General features: G+C 37.0%; 1 protein-coding gene across 9 annotated transcripts in view; it reads right to left on the bottom strand.

The window, feature by feature from the left end:
• Window positions 1-22,084, bottom strand: part of MYO6 (myosin VI) — a 109,544-nt gene that overhangs the window by 36,149 nt on the left and 51,311 nt on the right. For all 9 annotated transcript variants that reach the window (XM_088137851.1, XM_088137847.1, XM_088137868.1 and 6 more), the window contains exons 8-16: window positions 21,052-21,149; window positions 20,037-20,201; window positions 18,659-18,739; window positions 15,523-15,703; window positions 13,841-13,985; window positions 8,459-8,616; window positions 4,948-5,039; window positions 3,673-3,745; window positions 1,604-1,731 (exon numbers count right to left, since the gene is read on the bottom strand). In XM_088137851.1, the coding sequence (XP_087993977.1) occupies window positions 1,604-1,731; window positions 3,673-3,745; window positions 4,948-5,039; window positions 8,459-8,616; window positions 13,841-13,985; window positions 15,523-15,703; window positions 18,659-18,739; window positions 20,037-20,201; window positions 21,052-21,149 (1,121 nt within the window). The remainder of the gene's footprint in view (window positions 1-1,603; window positions 1,732-3,672; window positions 3,746-4,947; window positions 5,040-8,458; window positions 8,617-13,840; window positions 13,986-15,522; window positions 15,704-18,658; window positions 18,740-20,036; window positions 20,202-21,051; window positions 21,150-22,084) is intronic.

Here is a 22,084-nt window from a genome sequence, read left to right as displayed (position 1 = left end):
TTTAGACATATGTGACCCTTCAATGCTTGGTCACAGCCTTTTCAAATAAATATTTATTTGTTACTTATACATTGAATTTCTACCTTGGTTTTTTCTCTATTTGCTCAGGACAGCTTACATGGGAATCTTCATTTAAATTCCACAACAGCCCTATGAGATAGATTGGACTGAGACAGAATGGCTAGTTCAAAGTCATCCAGCAAGGTTCCCATTGATGAGGGTGGACTTGAACCTCAAACTCCCCAGTTCTTAACCACTACATGTTTAAATGTTCAAAGCATTTTTTCCTACAGACATACAGAGTTAAATCTATCCCAAATATTTATCACTAGAAAGAGTGCCATACAGGCTCCATATTATATTTCTTCTTATCCTTTAGACTGATTTCCCATCTCTTCTCCAGGGACTCAAGAGGTTCCCCTTTGTTTTATCCCCACAAAAAAGTGAGGATTGGGCTGAAGGAGCGTTACTGGCCCAAATTTACCTAAGGAGTTTCCATTGCTGAAAGTGGATTCATTTCTGGATACTACCAGTCCTAGTCTAACACCTAAACCAGTATTTTTCAAACTTGGCAATTCCAGCAGTTGAAGTCCACACTTCTTAAAACTGCCAAGTTTGAAAAACACTGACCTAAACTATTGTGTTATTCTGGTTAAAATATGCCAATCTAGAGTTTAATGTAAGGAGATGCGGTGGCACAGCGGCTTAATGATGCTGAAAGTTGCCGGCCAGAAATGGTCGACACTTCAGCGGTTCGAGCCCAGCTCCACGCAGCAGAGTGAGCTTCTGCTTCCTCCCAGGCTCCTGTCAACCCAGCAGCTCAAAAACTTACATGAGTAGATAAATGGGGACTCTCACCCTGGTGGGAGGAAAAATGCTGGCGGCGCCTCCCAAGGAGATGGGAGCAGTTGCCGGTAACGCGGAAGCCACGCATGCCCGAAAAAGGCGCGAAGCAACGGAAACCCCGCCTCCTGCACTTGCCAGCTGGGCTCTACTCTAGGAAGGAGGCAATGGCAAACCACTTCCGAAACACCTTGCCTTGAAAACTGCAGGGACTCGTCCAGGCAGTCGCCGCAGAATCAGTAACAACTGAGTGCAGATTAAAAAACAAAAAGTTTAATGTAACATGATTGGCATCAAATTCTTCTACCACATGGATAGGTAGATAGGTATCTAAATGACTCATCACAGATTTTATTTTAGGAACTGTGGTTTCATAATGAGAGTGGCACAGTAATCAAGAACTTGCAAAGTTCTTTACTTCCGGGACTCAGCCAAACTGAACTCACTTTCCACTTTCACAGTCTCCCTATCACAGTCACTTTCTTCATTAGTGATGGGAAGCTATTTAGTTTCAAAACAAAAATTTGCTTTCGTGGGAATGTGGGCAGCCTTTGCACTTGTCTTTACCTCCTTAAAGAAGGTAAGCCTTTTCTTGGTTCACAGCATAGCCGTGTGGTCCCCAGAAATGTATCCATTTCAGTTAACAGGAAGTTGATAGAATGCAATAAGGAAGCAGGCCAATCTCAGACAAACAATTGCTTATTTAAGCTGATTCCTCATTTGGAGGCCCAACCAATCTAAATTCAAAAAATAAACCTACTGATAGCCTGAAGTGTTCTTTTTGTTTCTGATGCACCACTGAAGTAAAATGTTGATCACTTGGCTGTGGAAGACGATTTTCTTCATCCAAAATATCAAGGATTCCTATCAATTTTCTTTCAATCAAATCTGTTTGAATGATAAAAACAATAGGCTATTTCATAAATAATATTCAATAATAAAAACCTAACCTAACCAAACAAGAAAATATTTGCATGTGTTCTATTAATGTGCTTTCTATGTCCCATAGAAATCTCAGCCTCACAAGACAGTTGCAGTACAACTGTTTTAAATTATTGCAAATTAATTTAAATGAATTTATTTAAAATTATTTAGAATGCAAATTATTGCATTTTAAATAAATATTATTCACTGATACAGCAAGTTATTGGAGTGGCTGTAATTTAAACAAAATTCTCTACTGCACTAAAATACGTTTATGATTTAATATCCATGTTTCTACTGTTATTCAAAGGCACTTACATATATGCATTTTTAAAAAAACATAAAACCTGCAGTAAAATCAAATACAGAAATGCTTTGTAAAATGTAAGCATTTTATGAATATACTAGAATAGTAGCGATCAAGAAATACATCAGTGCTGACAGCAAGAAGGCTCTTGACATATGACTATGTCATACAACTATGACATACAACTAAACTTAACAATTAAAATTAACAAAACTATCATTAAAAAACAAAACACACCATGCCTGGGGCAATACATATATTCACATCCACAATTCCCTGAAAAATGGGCTCACTAAACACCTCGGCCCAGCACCCAAGAAAAAGCCAAGTATTAATTCACTGAGTCCTAGTGTACTTCCAGGAGGAATTTAAGGTACTGGTTGTCACCTATAAAGCCCTTCCTGGCATGGGACTGGGTTATCTGGAAGACTGCTTCTCTTTGATTGTTTATACCTATCCCACCAGGCCCAACAGGAGGGGCATGCTCCAGGTCCCCTCAATTAAAGAATAGGATCTAGGAAGTGGGCTTTTCAGTCACATGCCTGCCCAAGATAATATTAGATTGGCCGACCTTGCCAGCCTTTCACAAAGCACTGAAGACCTGAATGTGCTCCAGGACACGGGGGGTTAGGAGGTTAGATGGCCTATGAAATGTTTTGTTGAAAGTTTCCTGGGTTTATTCTCAGCAAGCTTTTAGGTTTTTTAATGTTTTGTTGACCTTTTTTCTAGGGTTTTTAATGTGTTGTTAGCCGCCCAGGGCCGTATCTTCAAGATGGGGGCCATGTAAATTGATTTAATAATTAATTAAATAAAAAAATAATACATTACAGAAGGTTATCAGGGACAGGGCCATCCAAATGTCAGAGAGATATGCTGTTCTACAAGGCAGGCACAGAAACAGAGAAGGCATGCTTCCCAAGTCCCACTAAATAATCCTGTTTTTGAGGCTGACACCTACTTTGTCACCAAATGTATGTTTTGGAGGGTCTGAAAGAAATAGCATGCGAAATAGACACAGCTGGGGCTGCAGGTGGAAAGACATAAAAAATAACCTTCTTCCTGCCTTCTACCTGGAAGAGTATCAAGTTAACAAAGCAAGAAACTTCACTGCTTCCAGTTCACTTTTCCTCATGTAAACATGACTTCTAAGCCTGTGAAAGCATGACTTGTCCCACTAACTAATGTTCAATATACTCTAAAACCAACTCTCTATTACTGAGGTAAACGGTCCAGGCTAATTTACTAGCTTCAGATTTTGGCCTGGTGGACCCAAGCCACTTTAGTCGGAAGACTCAAGTTCAAACATTAAAATAAGGCACGGTTTCATTCAAGTTAAAAATACTGTTCCACAGTTTGTGTTACCCCAACCATTCCAGCCACAAAATATAGATCTTTTTTCAAATCCAGAAGGTATAAATTACAGTATTTTCTTTCAAAGTAATTTAACTTGTGGGAGGGTAATGCTTCCCCCAGTCATTGTTCCTAACTGCTTTAAAGAATGAGAAAAAACCAAAATATAGTTCTGCATAGTTGTAACAGAAGCCATTAACAATAGAGCTTTTGCATATAAACATTATCCCAGCATTCATCTTACATACCTATACAGTCCTGGTTATCTACATAATGTACTTCATTAACACCTAAACCTTCTTTCTGATAAAGTTCTTGTTCCTGTAAGAGAAATAATGTTATCATATAACAGCCTGTCTGATCATACCACTTACAATGGGGTTAAGCACCCATGCCTGGGATGTCAGATTCCACTAATGACACTGCCACTCTTCTGACTCAGTGTGACTTATTTCCAGTGAAGGTAATCCCACACAAAAAGAACGTGTCATTGCCAAGCTGCAATGAACTATTTCACTGTGGTAAGCAATTTGACGTTGGGAACATAAAATTTCAAAGCTGAAATAGCTGGAACTTGTTTCAAAAACTCAAGCTTCTTAAAAGCCCCATATTTTTCTGAGGCCATGAATATCCCTGTCTCATGTTTATTCTTCTCTGGGACGTTAGGGATCATGAACACTCTGTCTCCATCTGATGCTAGAGATACGAATAAAGTTGATCCATTTCAGATGTCAGTGGTATAATTAATAGCAGCACAGCATCCCCTGTCCTGTGTGCACCAGAAGATGAGATGAACTTAATATTGTCATTTTCAGGTTTTCAAGGACTTGTAAGCATTCCACCTGTGCTCTAAATGCCACTGGATAATAAGGACACTGCTTTGGATATAATTCCTTCCCAAGTGTGCATACAGGAGTTTTCAAGACACCATGTAAGAAGAAAAAGAACATTGAAAGAACTGTGCTGTAAAGATTGAAGCCAAAACCAATGGTTTCCAGGCTGGAGATGGCCATTATATAAACACACAACAGCCGCTTGACTTCAAAGCCATCCAGGATATTATTCTGGGCCAAGTATCCATAAATTAGGGAAGGAAAAAGTCATGAGTTTTAATCCCAAGGCTATAAAAGTCATTTTCATCTTCTCACTGCCAGGGAGCAGTCAACTACTGTGTGTGCCTTCATCTTGGTCCACAATAAAGATCCTACTCTAGCCAAAATGGGCCTGTGAATGTTCTGCCAAGTCTAGCTGAGAAGTCAAGCTAAATTATGATTGTCAAAAGATATGTGACTTAGTGTCAAGTCCTGGATAGAGCAGCCTGTCATGTGTAATTTTTTTTTTTTTTTTGGAGATGACTGAGTTCTGTGAGATTCACTGAAATAGCTCCTAATATTGCTATAGGTAATATTTTCTAACTCACATGAAGCTAACCAAAATTAAGTGAAAAATCAACATATAATAATTAGGGCAGCATATCAGGTTTCTTTCCTGACCACCTGATTGCTTGGCATGTTCTATATTACCTCTTTGAGGATCCTTTCATTAAAGAATTGCTGTAGCTTCTCATTACAGTAATTAATGCAAAACTGTTCAAAGCTGTTATGTTCAAAATATTCTGCAAAACAAAATGGTGAACAGCTTTAGAATGCATACAGTTGGCTTGCAAGATGTCATCTCATGCTCCATTATAGCACAGCATTCCACACACTGAAGTGGGCAGAAGGTAGATCTGGATGCACTGGTAGTTCTCCTGATTTGTTGCAGGTCAAGAAGGATTTCTGACAACCAGTAGTTTAAATAATAGCAACTCCCTATAACATCACACATTATTGTATTGAAATGAAGACAGCTTTGGGTAACCTGGAGTGGATTTTTGTCTGAAAAAATTACTTCCATTTAGCAATCTGGTACATTCCAAGTTTCTATTTTTTAAAAAAGGTAGTTCTTCCAAATCTGAAAATCAGCTGGCATCTGCTTTACATAGCACTAGCTGCTACTACAATAAAGAGTGAATTGTATCCTGTCAGCTGGAAATTCTGGGAGTTGCAGAACCAAGAGATCTGGAGGATATTAGAATGAGGAAAGCTAATCAAGAATGAAATCTCTCTAGCAAATATGAAAACATGTGCAACTAGAATTCATTGAATTAAATGAAAAGAGCACTTTCCTCCATTTTCATATATAGTGGGGCAAAAAAGTATTTAGTCAGCCACCAACTGTGCAAGTTCTCCCACTTAAAAAGATGAGAGAGGCCTGTAATTTTCATCATAGGTATATGATGAAAACTATGAGAGACAAAATGGGGGGGGAAATCCAGAAAATCACAGTCTGATTTTTAAAGAATTTATTTGCAAATCATGGTGGAAAATAATATTTGGTCAATATCAAAAGTTCATCTCAATACTTTGTTATATATCCTTTGTTGGCAATGACAGAGGTCAAATGTTTTCTGTAAGTCTTCACAAGATTTTCACACACTATTGCTGGTATTTTGGCCCATTCCTCCATGCAGATCTCCTCTACAGCAGTGATGTTTTGGGGCTGTCGCTGGGCAACACAGACTTTCAACTCCCTCCAAAGGTTTTCCATGGGGTTGAGATCTGGAGACTGGCTAGGCCACTGCAGGACCTTGAAATGCTTCTTACGAAGCCACTCCTTCGTTGCCCGGGCGGTGTGTTTGGGATCATTGTCATGCTGAAAGACCCAACCACGTTTCATCTTCAATGCCCTTGCTGATGGAAGGAGGTGTTCACTCAAAATCTCACCATACATGGCCCCATTCATTCTTTCCTTTACACGGATCAGTCATCCTGGTCCCTTTGCAGAAAAACAGCCCCAAAGCATGATGTTTCCACCCCCATCCTTCACAGTAGGTATGGTGTTCTTTGGATGCAACTCAGCATTCTCTCTCCTCCAAACACAACGAGTTGAGTTTAGACCAAAACGTTCTACTTTGGTTTCATCTGACCATATGACATTCTCCCAATCCTCTTCTGGATCATCCAAATGCTCTCTAGCAAACTTCAGACGGGCCCGGACATGTACTGGCTTAAGCAGGGGGACACATCTGGCACTGCAGGATTTGAGTCCCTGGCGGCGTAGTGTGTTACTGATGGTAGCCTTTGTTACTTTGGTCCCAGCTCTCTGCAGGTCATTCACTAGGTCCCCCCCTGTGGTTCTGGGACTTTTGCTCACCATTCTTGTGATCATTTTGACCCCACGGGGTGAGATCTTGCATGGAGCCCCAGATCAAGGGAGATTATCAGTGGTCTTGTATGTCTTCCATTTTCTAATTATTGCTCCCACAGTTGATTTCTTCACACCAAGCTGCTTGCCTATTGCAGATTCAGTCTTCCCAGCCTGGTGCAGGTCTACAATTTTGTTTCTGGTGTCCTTCGACAGCTCTTTGGTCTTGGCCATAGTGGAGTTTGGAGTGTGACTGTTTGAGGTTGTGGACAGGTGTCTTTTATACTGATAACAAGGTCAAACAGCTGCCATTACTACAGGTAACGAGTGGAGGACAGAGGAGCCTCTTAAAGAAGTAGTTACAGGTCTGTGAGAGCCAGACATCTTGCTTGTTTGTAGGTGACCAAATACTTATTTTCCACCATGATTTGCAAATAAATTCTTTAAAAATCAGACAATGTGATTTTCTGGATTTTTTTCCCCATTTTGTCTCTCATAGTTGAGGTATACCTATGATGAATATTACAGGCCTCTCTCATCTTTTTAAGTGGGGGAACTTGCACAATTGGTGGCTGACTAAATACGTTTTTCCCCACTGTATTTGCTAAGAAAAAAGCCCCACTGAATTCAATATGACTTACAGCTAAACACAACTAGGACAAAGGCATAAGTATAACGGTGTTCCTTCGTAGTCTTCCTACTGGTTTTTTACTGTCGGTTCTTACATAATTGTAGGACTTAATACAAATTCAACAGTAAGGATATAGATAACTATTAAATCTCAAAAAGTCATCTAAAAGACAATGCTGGGTTTCATAGACTTGATCCTTGAATTCAGAGAATAGATGGAAATAATGAGAAGCATGAATGAATAAATTCTTTATTACAGCTATCGGCCAATAACATGAAATATTCTATAAGGCTTAAAATGCCCAGACAATAAGCAATACATAACAGAACGTAAGCATAAGAACGTAAGCAATGCTCTGCTAGAGTGGACTCCTGGCCCATCTAGCCCAGCAGTCTGTTCTCACAGTGGTCAACCAACTGCACAAGGAAGCCCACTAATCTCTCAGCAACAGGTAACAGCATAAAATCAGTAGGAGGCTGTTGTCTACAGCCATTGAGAGAACTAGACCGCCTATTTTGCTGGCAATCTCATCTCATTTGCCCCACCCTACAGGCAGCTGCACAACATCTTGCCACCTTAAAGGTTGCAGCAGATTGTCTGGGAGCAAGAATCCATCCGGGGGCCAGGAAAGCTTGTCGATAGGAGCATAATACATTTATTATTTAGATCTATATAATATTCAAGGTATAATAGGGCATGCCCCACTGTTTAGACACTGTGAGCCACCAGAGCAAGCACACTCCTTTTAGAACAGATAAAAGAACCTTAAAATGGGCCTAAGAGAAGACCTCTAAAATATCTAGGCGCTTCCAAAGTGGAGAGTTATTTGGTTGGCTATCAACTCCACTTCAGACTCACATTTTAAGGCCAAATCATTTTGGAACTAACTTCAATTCAATATTTTTTATTATTATTAGACTGATATCCCACCTTTATTTGTACAACTCAAGGTGGTGTATATAATGCTCCTCTGTCCTATTGTCTCCACAGCAACAGTCCTATGAGATGGGCTGGGCTGAGAGAGAATGACAGGCCCAAAGTCACCTAGCCTAAGGGAGGGCTAGAACTCATAGTCTTCTGGTTTCCAGTCCAGCACCTTAATCACTACATCAAATTGGGTCTCAAATTTTGCCATTCCAAGTCCAGGATTTCTTGTTGTAAGAAGTGATAAACACGAAAAGCACATAGTCTGAATAGTTAAAATGTAAAACACTTACCAAAACCTGCAATATCCAGAACACCAATGAAAAAAGATGATGTCTCAAATGGGAAACATTGATTTACCCTGTTTACCACATGGTCAAAGAGGTGACTATAGACAGTTTTTGCCAAAGCATCACGTGCATTATTTGCCTGTTCTACTTTTAATGGAACCCTGCGGGAAAAAAGTATTATCATTACAATCAGTTTGCTCCATATTTATGGGAAAGCATTCTCAAGGGAGATTACAATAATATGGTCAAAAATTAAATAAACTAAATATTTAATAGAAACAGCATTAAATATAACCATATGGGATTCCAACAATAAAAGCCTTGGCAGATGAAAAAATCTCTTTGTTATTCAGTCGTTAAGTCGTGTCTGACTCTTTGTGACCCCATGAACCATATCGTGCCAGGCCTTCCTGTCCTTCACTGCCTCAGAAGAAGAAAAAGAGTGAAATTCTAAGAATTCCATAAAGAAACTGATGAAAGAGTCTTGTCTCTGTTAGGCACCAACCTAAGATACCTTAGCAATGTGCCAGAGAGCAGCAGAATCATACTGCTAGTCAACCAAGTTCCTGATGAAGTCATACAATAAGGAAATAGACTTAAGGATACCAAGTTCTTCACCAGTAGTGTAAACATCATCATATAACTGGAAGCATGCTAGATATGCAGAGTAACATATTAAAGGTGTGCAAATCAGATCAATCTGAATGTCCCAGTCAATCTGCAAAATCAGTCTGATTCATTCTGGACATTTCAATCAGTTCAGGCCAAATATCATATGATGCAATTTAATGCATTTGTCAGGTTCAGCCCAAAGAACTCCAAGAGACAATGCAAATACAGTTCTGTTGCGTTTATTAGCTTCTACCTCAAGACAGAATCTCACCAGACTGAACCCAAGTTCCCAAGCCAGACAGCCACAACACTGTGAATTCCTTAGGGAGATGCCAGCCTCATCTTCTTGAACTTCCCACGCTCCTGTTGGGGGCTAAGAACACGCTTATCTCCCTGAACATGGCCTTCATAAGTCCATTCCATCACAGCATTCCCTCAAAACACATGCCAGAGAGCATCACAATTGGCCCAGCTAGATTCAGAGAGCTGAAGACAGACCTCCATACAAGTTAGAGATCTGCTGATTTTATGGCCAGGCTGGTCTTATGCAAAGCAACAGTGCCACACTGGCCATATATATGCAGCAGCTGCAGAAGAACAGTGGAAAAGTGTGACTATCATCATGAGAACTGGGCCACTAGTTTACATAAATGGTGCTTTTTCATATATCCAGCCTCTGGGTATTGTGTATACGTGTGTGTGTATATATAGAGAGAGAGAGGGAGGGAGGGAGAGAAAGGAATATATACAACCTATCAGGGCCACCTCACAGAGGGAAGATTCATTAGAATTTTTTCTTCCAGTCTCTCTTTTTTTAAAGTCACTCATTTTCTTTCTAGTTTCCCTGGAAATGTGGAAAAGCTATATCAAATAATGGCATATTCTTCTTCGTTATGAAAAGCTAGGAATAGCAGGAAGTGATGTGTTAGTCACTTATATATCTCCTAGCATTGTTTTGGGGTAATAGTAATACAGTTTTTCTTCTGCAATGCTGATTTTGCTAATTTTTCTGCAATATTGAAATATTATTTCAGTGCCGATGGCTAAATTGACTTCTTTGATCAGAGAAAAGACAATATCTACATTTATTGCTGACTGGAAACCCCTTATAAACTTTTTGCATGAAACAGAAAAAAATGAACTTATGATTTATGGTTTTGATAATTAAACAGAATAGAGATATGTTGTAACCATAGAGTAAGAGGTAAACTTATAACTGTATTTATAACTGCTGTAAAGAAAATTGGAAGCTACTTCCAATTGATTTCTTTTTCTTACTTTATATTAGTTTGTGTTGGTTTGTATATTTTTTTAAAAAATCTTTAATAAAATTATATTTAAAAATGAAATATTATTTCAGTGCCATTTATTTAAAAGTATCATTTATTTATTTTCAGGATCATTTATTTTTCAGTGCCATTTATTTTTTAAAAATCCTTTCTTGTGAAACAAATAAGATGAAACATGGATTTTTTTTTAAAAAAGTCTTTAAAATAGATCATATGCATGCAAAAGTGTGTGACATTAAGACATCATTGACAAGGCAGAAATTTTGGAATGCATAACCTTAAAAGGATTTCAATCTACATCTGACAAATAAGGGAAAAGTTGTATAGAGAGAAAAAGATGGAATCAGCAGCATTGGGACAATATAAAAAAGAAGTAGAAAAGATTGTGCTGAAACACTGAATCCAGAGGAGCAACTTGAAAGAAGAAGAAGAAGAAGCTAGAAAGATACACTTTCCAAATGTCTTTCATTGAAGACTGAGGTAAATGTTTCCTAGATAATATTTCCAAAAGGACTTTAAAAGGGCTCCAGAATGCTTCCAGGAGACCCATAAAAGGTTACTGCTAGAGATTAGTTCACTTGTAGTTTCAATTCTGACTGGCTACTTAACCACATTCATTGTTTTTACATTTATATTCTTTTTGATGAGCACATTATACAGCAATTCAGGCTTGACTATGCAACAATACCAATGAGGTCAAATTAAGCTAAGTCAGTGCCTATCCAGTTTATACCGCTCTTCTCTGAATTAGCTTCATTGGGCCATACGTTAAAGTTAAAGTCACCTCTACCGTGGGGAGCAGGACTCTCTAAGAGAAAGAATGACACCCAAAGGACAGGGAATCAGGGCTACAAAAGGTTCAGAAAAGGCATTGCTGCTTCCTAAATCCCAGAAACTAGAGAAGCCAGTCAAGTTGCTCCAATCTATGTAATGGAGTTGCTTTCGTTCTCTCTGCAATAGCTGACTCCAACAAAAAATGGGGGGGGGGGAATAAATCTTCAGTGTTGAAGATCTATCCCTTTTTTTGAAAAGTTAATCATAAGGAAAGAATACTTTTTGGTGAGAGTGCATTCAGCTGAGCCTTACTTTTAGCATGTGTATGCCCTAAACCAAAAGTACAACAAAACACAAAGTCCTCTCATACTGAAAAATAACCACAGCTATCAGCTCCAGACACTGATTTTCTCTGCCCTTCCCCCATTTCACGATGAATCAATGAGAAGAATGGAGTTCTGGCCCTGTGAATCTGAACTGTTTCTGTCACCTTAAGCCCTACTTACTGAAAAGCACAATCCTATTTGAACTGACGGAGGAAAGCTGCCATCAACCCCGTGCGTGCTGTTCCCTGGGTCAGCACAGAGAAGAAGTGCAGAGGGCTTGCAGGGCAGCTGCCAGCACGAAGAGCAAAAGGCAGCCTGTCTTCTCTAACTTGATGAATTTATTTAAAAGAAACTTACTGTGAAATAGTAACATGATACACTGAACCAAAATCCCCATCCCCATTACTGAAAATAATATGTCATGGAACTGAGAGCTCTCATTACTAGGAAATGGCTGCAACTACATTTCATTAGAGTACAAACAGCTTTAATGCATAATCTCTTGATTTATCTTACGGTAATAGGCACTGACAGAATCTTATTTTAAAAATAGAGGGAAGGTTCTTTTATATACCCCTTCTGGTGCATTTAAAAGCTCAGCGCTGTAATCCTCAAAGTTCATGTCAATGGCCAGTCTTTTATATAAGGCATTTGACACACCTTAATTTTAGATTAAATAGTAAATAAAATTTAAAACTGAAGAAATATTTAGGTAGTTAAAAAACAGAAGATTTATTGATATCTGCAGTTAAGGAACAACTATAGATATCTGTTCTATAAAAACTACAGTGGAGCTACTTGAAAGTGAGTGCAACCATTCAATTAAATATTTGTATGTTACAGAAAAACACACTCTTCTCGATATGGTATGCTAATCTTACAATGTTCAGCAGTATGGAATGTAAAACTAGGTTCAATTCAATCTAACTCAGGTTTCAATACCATTGCTTCCAACCTACTTGCTGAGTAGGTTTTAAACTGTGGGCTGTTTTGAAAAGAGTGAAATAAGATTTTTAAAAATAAATCTTAGCATGAGGTAAATACAACAGAAATTTCTATTTCGCGTTTATTGGCATGCATAATAAAGTAAAATTTAAGATTTCCAGTTATGGGAAGTGCAATTTAGAGAGAGCATATGACTTAGGGTTGTTTCTTTTAGGCTTTGAAATTCATTTTTACAAGTTTGTTAACTATGACTGGTAGCTAAAGATATACTCAGAACTTATATCAAGAAATATGGACACTTCAAACATGGGTCACTGTTAAAGGAATGCAACATTGTGCAGATACATTCACTCCTGATTCTCAGTCATGTCTAGACATATATTCTGTCAATATTTAGATCTTTCTGCAGAGCCTGTTCCTTCCTCATTACGGGCAGAATTCTGTAAGCAGCTTCTGTGAGTGAAACAGACCCAGGATAATTCTCACTCCTCCTTGCAGCCCCTCTTCCTTCTCAACATTTTCTCACAAAGACAAGTCTGCTTTTGTAAAACTGGATTCCATTTGGTATTCTACAGGAAGAAAAGGCAGCCCGCTGGCCTTGTGTGGCTCCCAACGCCCCAAAGATTTTGCTCTCAAATTTAGCAGCAAACACGTGCTTTTCAGAAGTGCAGTGCTTTGCTTTGCAAGCAGCTAAACTCTAAACAAAACAACAAAAGCTAGAACAAGTTAGTTTTGGAAGACACGGATGCAATTATTTTGTAGCAAGAGGTAACAAAGTAGAACATGAAGGCCATAAAAGAAATTGGGAAGATGCACTGAAACACCACAAACCAAATTGTGTTTGTTTAAAGGGATATAAGATTCTCTCACAAAATTATCACTGATGAGATGAAGTCTTTCCATGTGATCCACGAAGGGCTGACCACCATTCAGGTAGCATGACAACAGCATAGGACTGTTGGTTATTTGCACGCTTACAAGTTATTTGCAAAAACATTCCAAGGAGCCATGCAGACTGTACCTTTAACTTAAACATCACACTTGTTCTTTGCTTTTAAACTATGATTGCAACATAGATATGGACTCAAGCTGTGCTGAGATCCATTGTAAGGCATTTTCACTTCTATTAATACTTGACAGCTTAGTATTAACAGGTAAAAAAGAAATCCTTACTGTTATTATGCAAAATACATTTTTCCCTCATGCACTGGGATGAAAGGAAACATTTGGGATAGTGACAGATATTATGTTACTCTAAGGAAAACACCATTTACCTTACCGTATTACTCTTACTCTTCTTTTACACCCTCCATAATTCCAAAATAGCTCAAAGAAGATATTTTACAGGTACTTACAACCTGAGTTGCAAAAATCATAGCAAACCTGGTGAGGATAGTGAGAAAGAGTTGCTTTCTGTTGTTCTCTTGCTTGCAACTTACTTGATAACTGTCCCTTTGGTGCCCCCTGCTGTTGTCAGCATGACTCTGGTAGTTAAGCTAACACGGAGATCATCCTGGTCCAAGCCAAGTAGCTTAGCACAGTATTCCAGGGACTGGGCAGATTTATTTTTCAGTGTGCATCCGCCTGACCAAAAAAGAAAAAAAAAGTTTACTAATATGCACTTCAAAGTGTTTAATTAGAATGAGCAACCAGAAACAATCAGCTAGTTATATTTTAAAAAAAGGGGGAGGGGTTCTAGCTTTTATCAAGTGGCACAAACTATTTAGAAAAGCACAGATAAACAAGACGAACACCGATTTCTAGACCGATTTTATCACAGATCAACCATCATTTTTAAATTGTCTGAATATTCCAATTGTTAAGAAAATATACAAAGAGAACTGAATTAATGGATACCCTCAACACTGGCATTCAAGCCAGTGAAAAGAAGTACAGCTAGCATTCACTGACTACATTATAGCAGGGAGTTCTGCCACGGGAAACAAAAGGTGGTAGTCACAAAGGAAAAGTTGTTGAGTGTTTTGTGTGGCTGCTAGGTTCAGTTCCTGGACTGTCAGTTAAGAAAGGAGCAGGTAATAAGAAAAACCTCTCCCCAGAATCCACATATAAGCTTTATTATAAACTTCTCAGGAAGAGCAAGGTATAATGTAGAATTCAATTTAAAAGCAATTCTGTCATAACAGCATGAGGCACTATGCACAAGGGGTCATGCAAATTTTACATCACCTCAATATTATTTGAGCCTGTTCCCCTTGAACAGCAGAATACATTTTAAAAAAATCAAGGACGGTTTCAAATAAGTAATTAGTGTACCCTTGATAGATGATATTAATTGATCCTGTTTGGATCCCACTGTGTTTCTTTCAATTTGTTCACTTTGCAAACATACATTCACTTTGGCCTGCCACATTGTCATGATACTTGTCCAATTCAGCATGCTCTCCTTTGTTTCACTTGGCACCTTAAAGTATGAGTTTGGGCTAAAACAATAAGAAGTAAAACAAGCCACAGACATACCATTTACAGGCCATTTTTCCTCAACCAACCCTGTATCCTGCATGTAACAAAATGGGGAATAAACTTAACTCTGGATTCCATATGATGTTGAGGTATTATTTCCTACATTTACTTACTATATTCTTATACCACTACACATGTATGTGCATGTATGCATTACAATTACCTTGTCTGTTGCTTCTTAATTTCTTCTATAGTAATTGCAGTTTAATTTGGCTTTGCTTTGTATATTGCCTTGGTACTTTTAGTACAGGGTGAATGATCAATTGAATGAATGACAATATTCATCCAGGCACCATACTGGACCTTGCTTTTAATCTATTACAGTAGCTGTATTTTACTTGTCTTAATTTTTTCAAGGAATTAAAAATTAGTTTTGGCCCTTCTGCATGCACTTTCTTCCAGCTTAGGAGAAAGAACTGTGCTAAGTTATCTTAGCAAGTATGATAATCAGTATGTGTTATTTAAAAATACTTAAAAAAATTATTTTCAAATTAACTTTTTAAAAATCTTTGCTAGGAAATAAACTCTTAATTTCAAAATTAAGTGGCAACAATTTCTACTTTCAGGATTGCTCTTTCAGTGAAATACAAAGAGTAACATTGATTGATTATGTGCCATCAAGTCAGCAAAACAGTCTAACCAGATGTGCTGCCAGCTTCTTCAAAATCAATATTCCCCAGATGTAAAACACCAGCTACCACTCGGAAGAGATCCAGCTTCTCTTCATCATTAAGCCCAATCTTCTTCATTGCAGTACACATTCTGTTAAAATCTCCATGGTCATCTAGCAGAGGGTCCTTCAGGGAACCTGATTTTAGGTACTGAAAACAAGAACAGTGCTAAGTAATCACAAAGGGACAAGAAATCATATTTCTACTAATTAATACAAAGCCAAGATAAACAGAAGAGGATATGAAGAACAGAATTTTAAATTCTGCTTAAAATCTCAGGATTTTTATTCATGATGGGGAATCTATCAAGAGAGGAGAAACAAGAAAAACAAGGAGATCTAGGATGAATGAAGAAAAGGCATTGTGAGGAATAAAATATGTCCCAAACTCAGGGAGAAGGAATCTTCAAGAAAGAGGGCAAATCTACTGCTAGCATATGTGGAGGTAACATGAGCTAATGCAAAATCAAAATGGGTTGGGTTTTGCAAATTCTTTCACTTTATAATACTACTGAATCTGATTGGATATGTAATATCTTCAGTCCAAGTGCTGTGAGTCACAAATCCAGGGTACAGCTGCTCAAGCCTGCATATAAGGTGCTCCAAACAATTTTTACTTACACAGTAATGAAGGCAGTGCATTTGATTAGAACATAGGAAGCTTTATCTAGCTCAGCTCTTCAACTGGCTGACAGAGACATGTGCTTTTCCTACCAGGAGATGCTGCATATAAATAATGTGCTTTACCATTGAGTGGTGAGTCTTTGATGCTCGGCTCATTAAAGCATCATTTTGGAGAGAAAACACTTTACTTGAGGCCATGGATGGATACCATGAAATGTGAGATCACAACATTTGAAAGACTACAAGTAATGATTCTTGGAAACAGAACCATGCATTCATTTCAGCATGATGGCAATACTTTACCAAGATATATATTTTATAAATATGCAACAGTTTTGATTATTTAGCTATTTAAGTTCAAACATTACATATTACTATCAACTCAAAGTACTAAACATTCTAACTAAAAAATCAAACTAATACATGCACAGAGAGAGCATGCTTCAAATAATTGTTCATCTTAAAGAGAATGCAGATAAACCCAAAAAATCCCAAACAAAACTGTTCTAAGAATCTGAGAAAAAAAGGGCTAACATGCATCTAGAAAACTCACACCACACACTAACTTAATTAATTAAAATCCCAGATTATACAAAGTGATCACCTCATCTTCCTGACAGGAAAGGACAAAAACAATGCAAATATTAATTGACTATTTCCATTTCTATTGCATAATTAAATGTGATACAAAGGGGAAATAAATAGGACAATTCTCTCAGGTTAATAATAAGATAAGGACAGCTGACATTATTGGAAATCAGTTCTAATTATTTTCTTCACCTAGAAAAATATTACCTAGAACTGTTCCCTTCCCCAATCCCATTGCTATCTCAATCTTCTGAGATACAAAGAGGGAGAAGAAGGGAAAGAAGAATAACAGAAAGCTCAAATAACTATGGATACCTATCTACCAAACAGAGGTTGTGTTCAATTGGCACAATAATTTCATCAAATTTATAGCACATGAGGCTCTTTTGCCTCCATGCAGGTGTTCCTTTCACTTAGCGACTGAGTCAAGTATATAAAAGATGTATCTTTTATTCACCAAGCTGAGGCTGGCTTACCAATATCATATATATTCTCCTCTATAGGCAATGGTATGTAAAAATTCAATCTGGATCCTGTTCATTGGTTTCTACCTGCCCTGCTGCACCCATAATTGATGTTAATTTGACCATCATGAGTACAAAATGCTTGCTCAAATAAACTCTTAGTTAAATGGTATAGAGCTATTGCTTCATTATCATTATGACTAAGGTGGGAAGCAGATATTTGCAAAAGGGTCTTTGACTGAAGTGTAATTTGGATGGATGGATAGACAGACAGACAGACAGGCAAGCTTTCTGATAATTTTAAATATATAAGACATACCTGATTTTTCTTTATTTTTCCTCGTTTTACTAAGCATGGCCCAATTCAGATCAAGACCACTATGAATGGGGAGAGTGTGAATTTAATAACAAAAAAAACTGAACCACACACACACCCATAAATTGGAAGACCATGCACAGTGGTCTAGATCCAGAGTGGGCTACTGTGCTTTTATTCTAGATCTAAAAGTAGAACGGTAGATGCACATGATCTTAAATTAGACCCTGAATTCTTTTTTTTTTATTAGTATTCTCTTCCTCCTCCCTTTTTTTTCTTTTTCTACTTTTTGATATTTTAATTTTTGTTAAATTTGCTTTATTTTTTCTTTTCGTGTGTGTGTATGTATGTGTGTGTGTGTGTATCTCAAATAACAATACAGTGGAGATTTAATATTAAGTAATTTAGCTTAAGACCTAAACTTTTATTATATAACAAATACAATGCACAGCATGTTTATTTTATTTTTTCCTTCCAATGTTATACTTAACTTTGCATGAAAGAGCCAAATAATTTTAATGTTCATAACACTGATATCCTAAACTGTAGCTAATATTGATAGAATACCTACTTTCTTTATTTCCATTACTCTAACTTATCTAAATAACAGAATGTCAAGAATTTGTAATCATATCATATAAATATCATTGTACCGAAATAAGATAATGTATCAAGATTTATAACAACACAATTAAAAGGAAAAAAATGTGAACAAATATAACGATCCAATGGGATTTTTAATTACGACCCTGGTTTTGTTTGTTTTGTTTTAAAAAAGAAAAATATGGATGCCAAGCTTTTGGCTACAATTTCAGCACATGGACAAAATCCCACCAATTAATCCAGTTAAATATTCATCAAGTTCAAATTGTTAAGAAAAGGATCTGAAACACTTCTTGACCCTAGCAGTGGATATCTGTACACATCTACCTTATGAACAGACTGCTGGTGTCCATTTTGACAGTGCCAGTCATTTTTTGCAGCGCTGAGCTGTTAGCATTTGAAAAAAGTTGCATAAACCAGATTTAGGTAGATGCATGATACTACCAGCAACTGCCCTTATTAAGTTCCATCTTGTAATATAAGAAAGAAACACATGAAATGGGTGTCTTACCTCAGGACTTTTGCGATTCTGTAAAATCTGCTTATCTGTTTCTTTAGTAGCAAAGTAGCGAGTGCATCCGCGACTTAAATACTGTTTTAACACAAAAGAAGAAATTACTTATAAGGGAAAAAAACCCTAGAAACTGGAATACACATCATGTACAAAGATAATATTACTGGTCAGAAAGTCTAGTTGATCATCTCATTCACATTTTATCCTATATTCAATTTGTGAACACAAATATTCCTATATGATTCAAAGCCCCAAAACTGGGTCCATAAAAAATTGAAGAGCAAAATAAGGTATTTTGTGCACTCAGAAGTTTAATGGGAACAAATATCTGGAAACTGGAAATTGTTTAGCAAGGGCTATTTACAACTAAATTAATAAAACAAATAGCCACAGAAATTGATATTGTATAGCAGAAACAGAGTAAAGCTTATCAATGCATAGTTAAAAAATAATACTTCCATTAAAAGCAATCTTTTCACTGCAAATATACTGAGTGCCAAACTACTTTAAAAAGACTATTTTAAGCATGAAGTAAAACATGAAAAGTTTCAGAAGTCCAGTTCCCTATGATCTAGACACTGAGATTCTGAAGTATTGTCAAAAGTTGTGTTTAATGTCATAATAAGGTATTCTTCAACGTGACAGAAGCAAAACCGTCTTTTTCCAGATTCACTTCTCCATCCTCCTCTGAGCAACCCCAAGGAGACTAGAGAATTTGCTTCAAGTTAACCATAGTTTTACATTATCTCAAAATCCTGAACGCTGATCAATCTTAATCATGATTTGTAAAAACAAGAGAGAAGCATACACTACAGTATAAAGCTAGCATATTGTAACAAAGTATGGTTAAAATAAACCAGGTTGCCAGGCGACACAGCAAAATGTGAGCAAAAGCTGAAGTCTAATATAATTTTTGTGGCAATATCAAAAACAGCAGGAATGTGCAACCAGTGATGAATCAGTTTATTATAATATTCTAACATGTCTAATACTGTTCAAAGCTGCCACCTTACATATCTATTCCAGAATATAAAACTGGAATATATAATATGGTGCCTTTCAGATATTTGGGAACCCAGTTATATATATGCTTGAGTCAGCATGGTCAGTGGTCATAGTTGGGACTACTGAAGTTCAAAAGCTCTGAGGACACCAAGCTTGGCACAGAAGAATACACATATGTGACAAGATCATTTAACCATGCTTGGTCCAAAATCAAGTTTCAGCACAACAGATTCATAGATCCAAACTTAAAATACGTCTTTTCCAATACTTTAATCACATTGATTTCAATGGACCTGCTCTAAATATATCTGAATCCAATCTACTATAAGTAGTTTAAACAAACTTTCAATAGTACATTAGATCAACTCACCCTAAAATTATCTGGTGAACTTAAATACAGTTTCTCTCTTATATTTTCAGGGGCTCCAGCACAGAGCCTATAGAATATGTGGTAATTCCTTTCTTCTTGGCCTTGTACACAGATCCTGGATTTTTCCAGCAGATAATGTGACACAAATCCACCAACGACCGAATTCTACAGTAAAAAAGAACCAAGATTGTGATTTTGAATCACAAAAACTTGATTTTTAATTATATCATGTGTATGTTCTATTCCATATAGTTTCTTGAATACATTTACAAGTAAATGAAATGTTTAAATGGTTCAGTGTTAACTTCATAAGACCAGAACTGCAATTTGGTTAATCTGTTGGCATGATTTTATTGTTATTACCAGACAGTTCCCAAAATTTGCTGCCAGCATGGTCAAAGTCCTATGTTGGCAGAAATATTGGGAGATATGTATAGACCAACATATCTAGAGAACACCAGATTAAGCAAGGTTGTTTTATGCTAACTTATGTTTAACTTATTAAAAAAAATAGACATATGGTATAAGCAAATTGGTATCTTGCATATACAGTAATTCAGATTTTGTGTGTGTGTGTGTCTTATCTCTGTTTTTCCCACTGGTGACCAAATCTGTTTCGTTGTATAATATCTGGCTTTGTCTCAGAGCAAATGTCCATGCTAGCTCAGACTTGTGGTCTAGTTGTAGCTAGAAGATATGAGGTTGGAGATGATGATGATGATGATATGATAGTTCTCATCTTGCAGTTCATATTATAAAAATAATTTTGTGTTTAGATTAGAGACTTCTGAATTTTGAAACTGAATTCTGAAGAATTTTTAAACAATAGTTCTCTACAAACAACGTACTATAATCCAGAATGAACTACAATATGTGAGGTATAAAACTCTTGAACAATACAGTGATCCATACAGAAGGGCAGAAAGAAAATGCCACATAAATAGGTAGTGACTTCCGAGGTCATATCAAAAGAAAAAGAAAGGAAATTCCTCAATAGACAAAGAAGTACAAATACCTTTTCATTGAAATGGATTTCTACAAATTTTCCAAAACGACTACTATTATTGTTACGAACAGTCTTTGCATTTCCAAATGCTTCTAGTAGTGGATTGGCTATTTAAAAAAAAAAAATTGAAATGAGGTTAGCAAAAATTTTAGTAAACAAAGTTGGACAAAAGCATGTTTTAGTATCCAAAGCAGAGAAATAAAGACATAGGGCCAGGTCCTGAATCTGTCTTCCATGGTTAAAAGAGCTCTTTCCATCCCTGGATCAGCATTGGGGGAGGAGAGATGCTATCACTTTCCCTTACACACCTCTCTACCCCTGAAAAACTGGACAAGAGAGTTGGGAGATCTTTCTAAACAGTCTGGAAGAATGGACCTTAATAAAAATGCTTACAGATCAAAAGCTGACTAGCATTATATTTTTCTTAATAAGAGAAAAAAACATCTCATGAGCCAAAGGCTCATACAACTACTTCTGTTACATGTGTGAAGAAACAAAAGCTTCTCTCAACTTTTAAAGGTAAAGCCTCCTTCAGATCAACTCAACCCTGGGTGATTTCATGGACATGTCCATACTGCATAGTTTTTTTTGTTAAAATATGGAAATGGTTTACTACTGCCTTCTCCTGGGTTTTTTGATTTCCCAGTCTAGCCTACAACTCTGTTATTTCCTGCTGTTCTCCCATACAAGGACTAACCAGACTTGGCCCTGCATAGCTTTTGGGGACCAGCTAAGGTCACTTAGCTGTTGCATCAGACAATTAAGGTTTCATATCTTGAGTCTCCATTCCCACTAGGTGGGTGCACCTAATGCAGCAGTTTGAATTCCAACTACTATATAGTCTTCCTAGAAATTCTTCCACTTTAAGATTTCTACTTGCTTTTCCTAATAATCCTAAATCTAAATCAAACTGAATTATTTGTAAATGCATTAAATAGTAAACTGTTCCATGTTAATAAAATAATCCTGAATTATCTCATCATACATATTACATTAACATATTTACATGCATAAACCAGCCCTACTGTATACTTTCAATATA

The sequence above is a fragment of the Python bivittatus genome, unplaced genomic scaffold, assembly GCF_059951505.1.
Source record: "Python bivittatus isolate LINGU-HERP-01145 unplaced genomic scaffold, Pbiv_v1 ctg000020_np1212, whole genome shotgun sequence".
In the NCBI taxonomy this organism is placed as follows: Eukaryota; Metazoa; Chordata; class Lepidosauria; order Squamata; family Pythonidae; genus Python; species Python bivittatus.
Note: the sequence above shows the minus strand (reverse complement) of the source record. Positions and strands in the feature narration are given on the sequence as shown.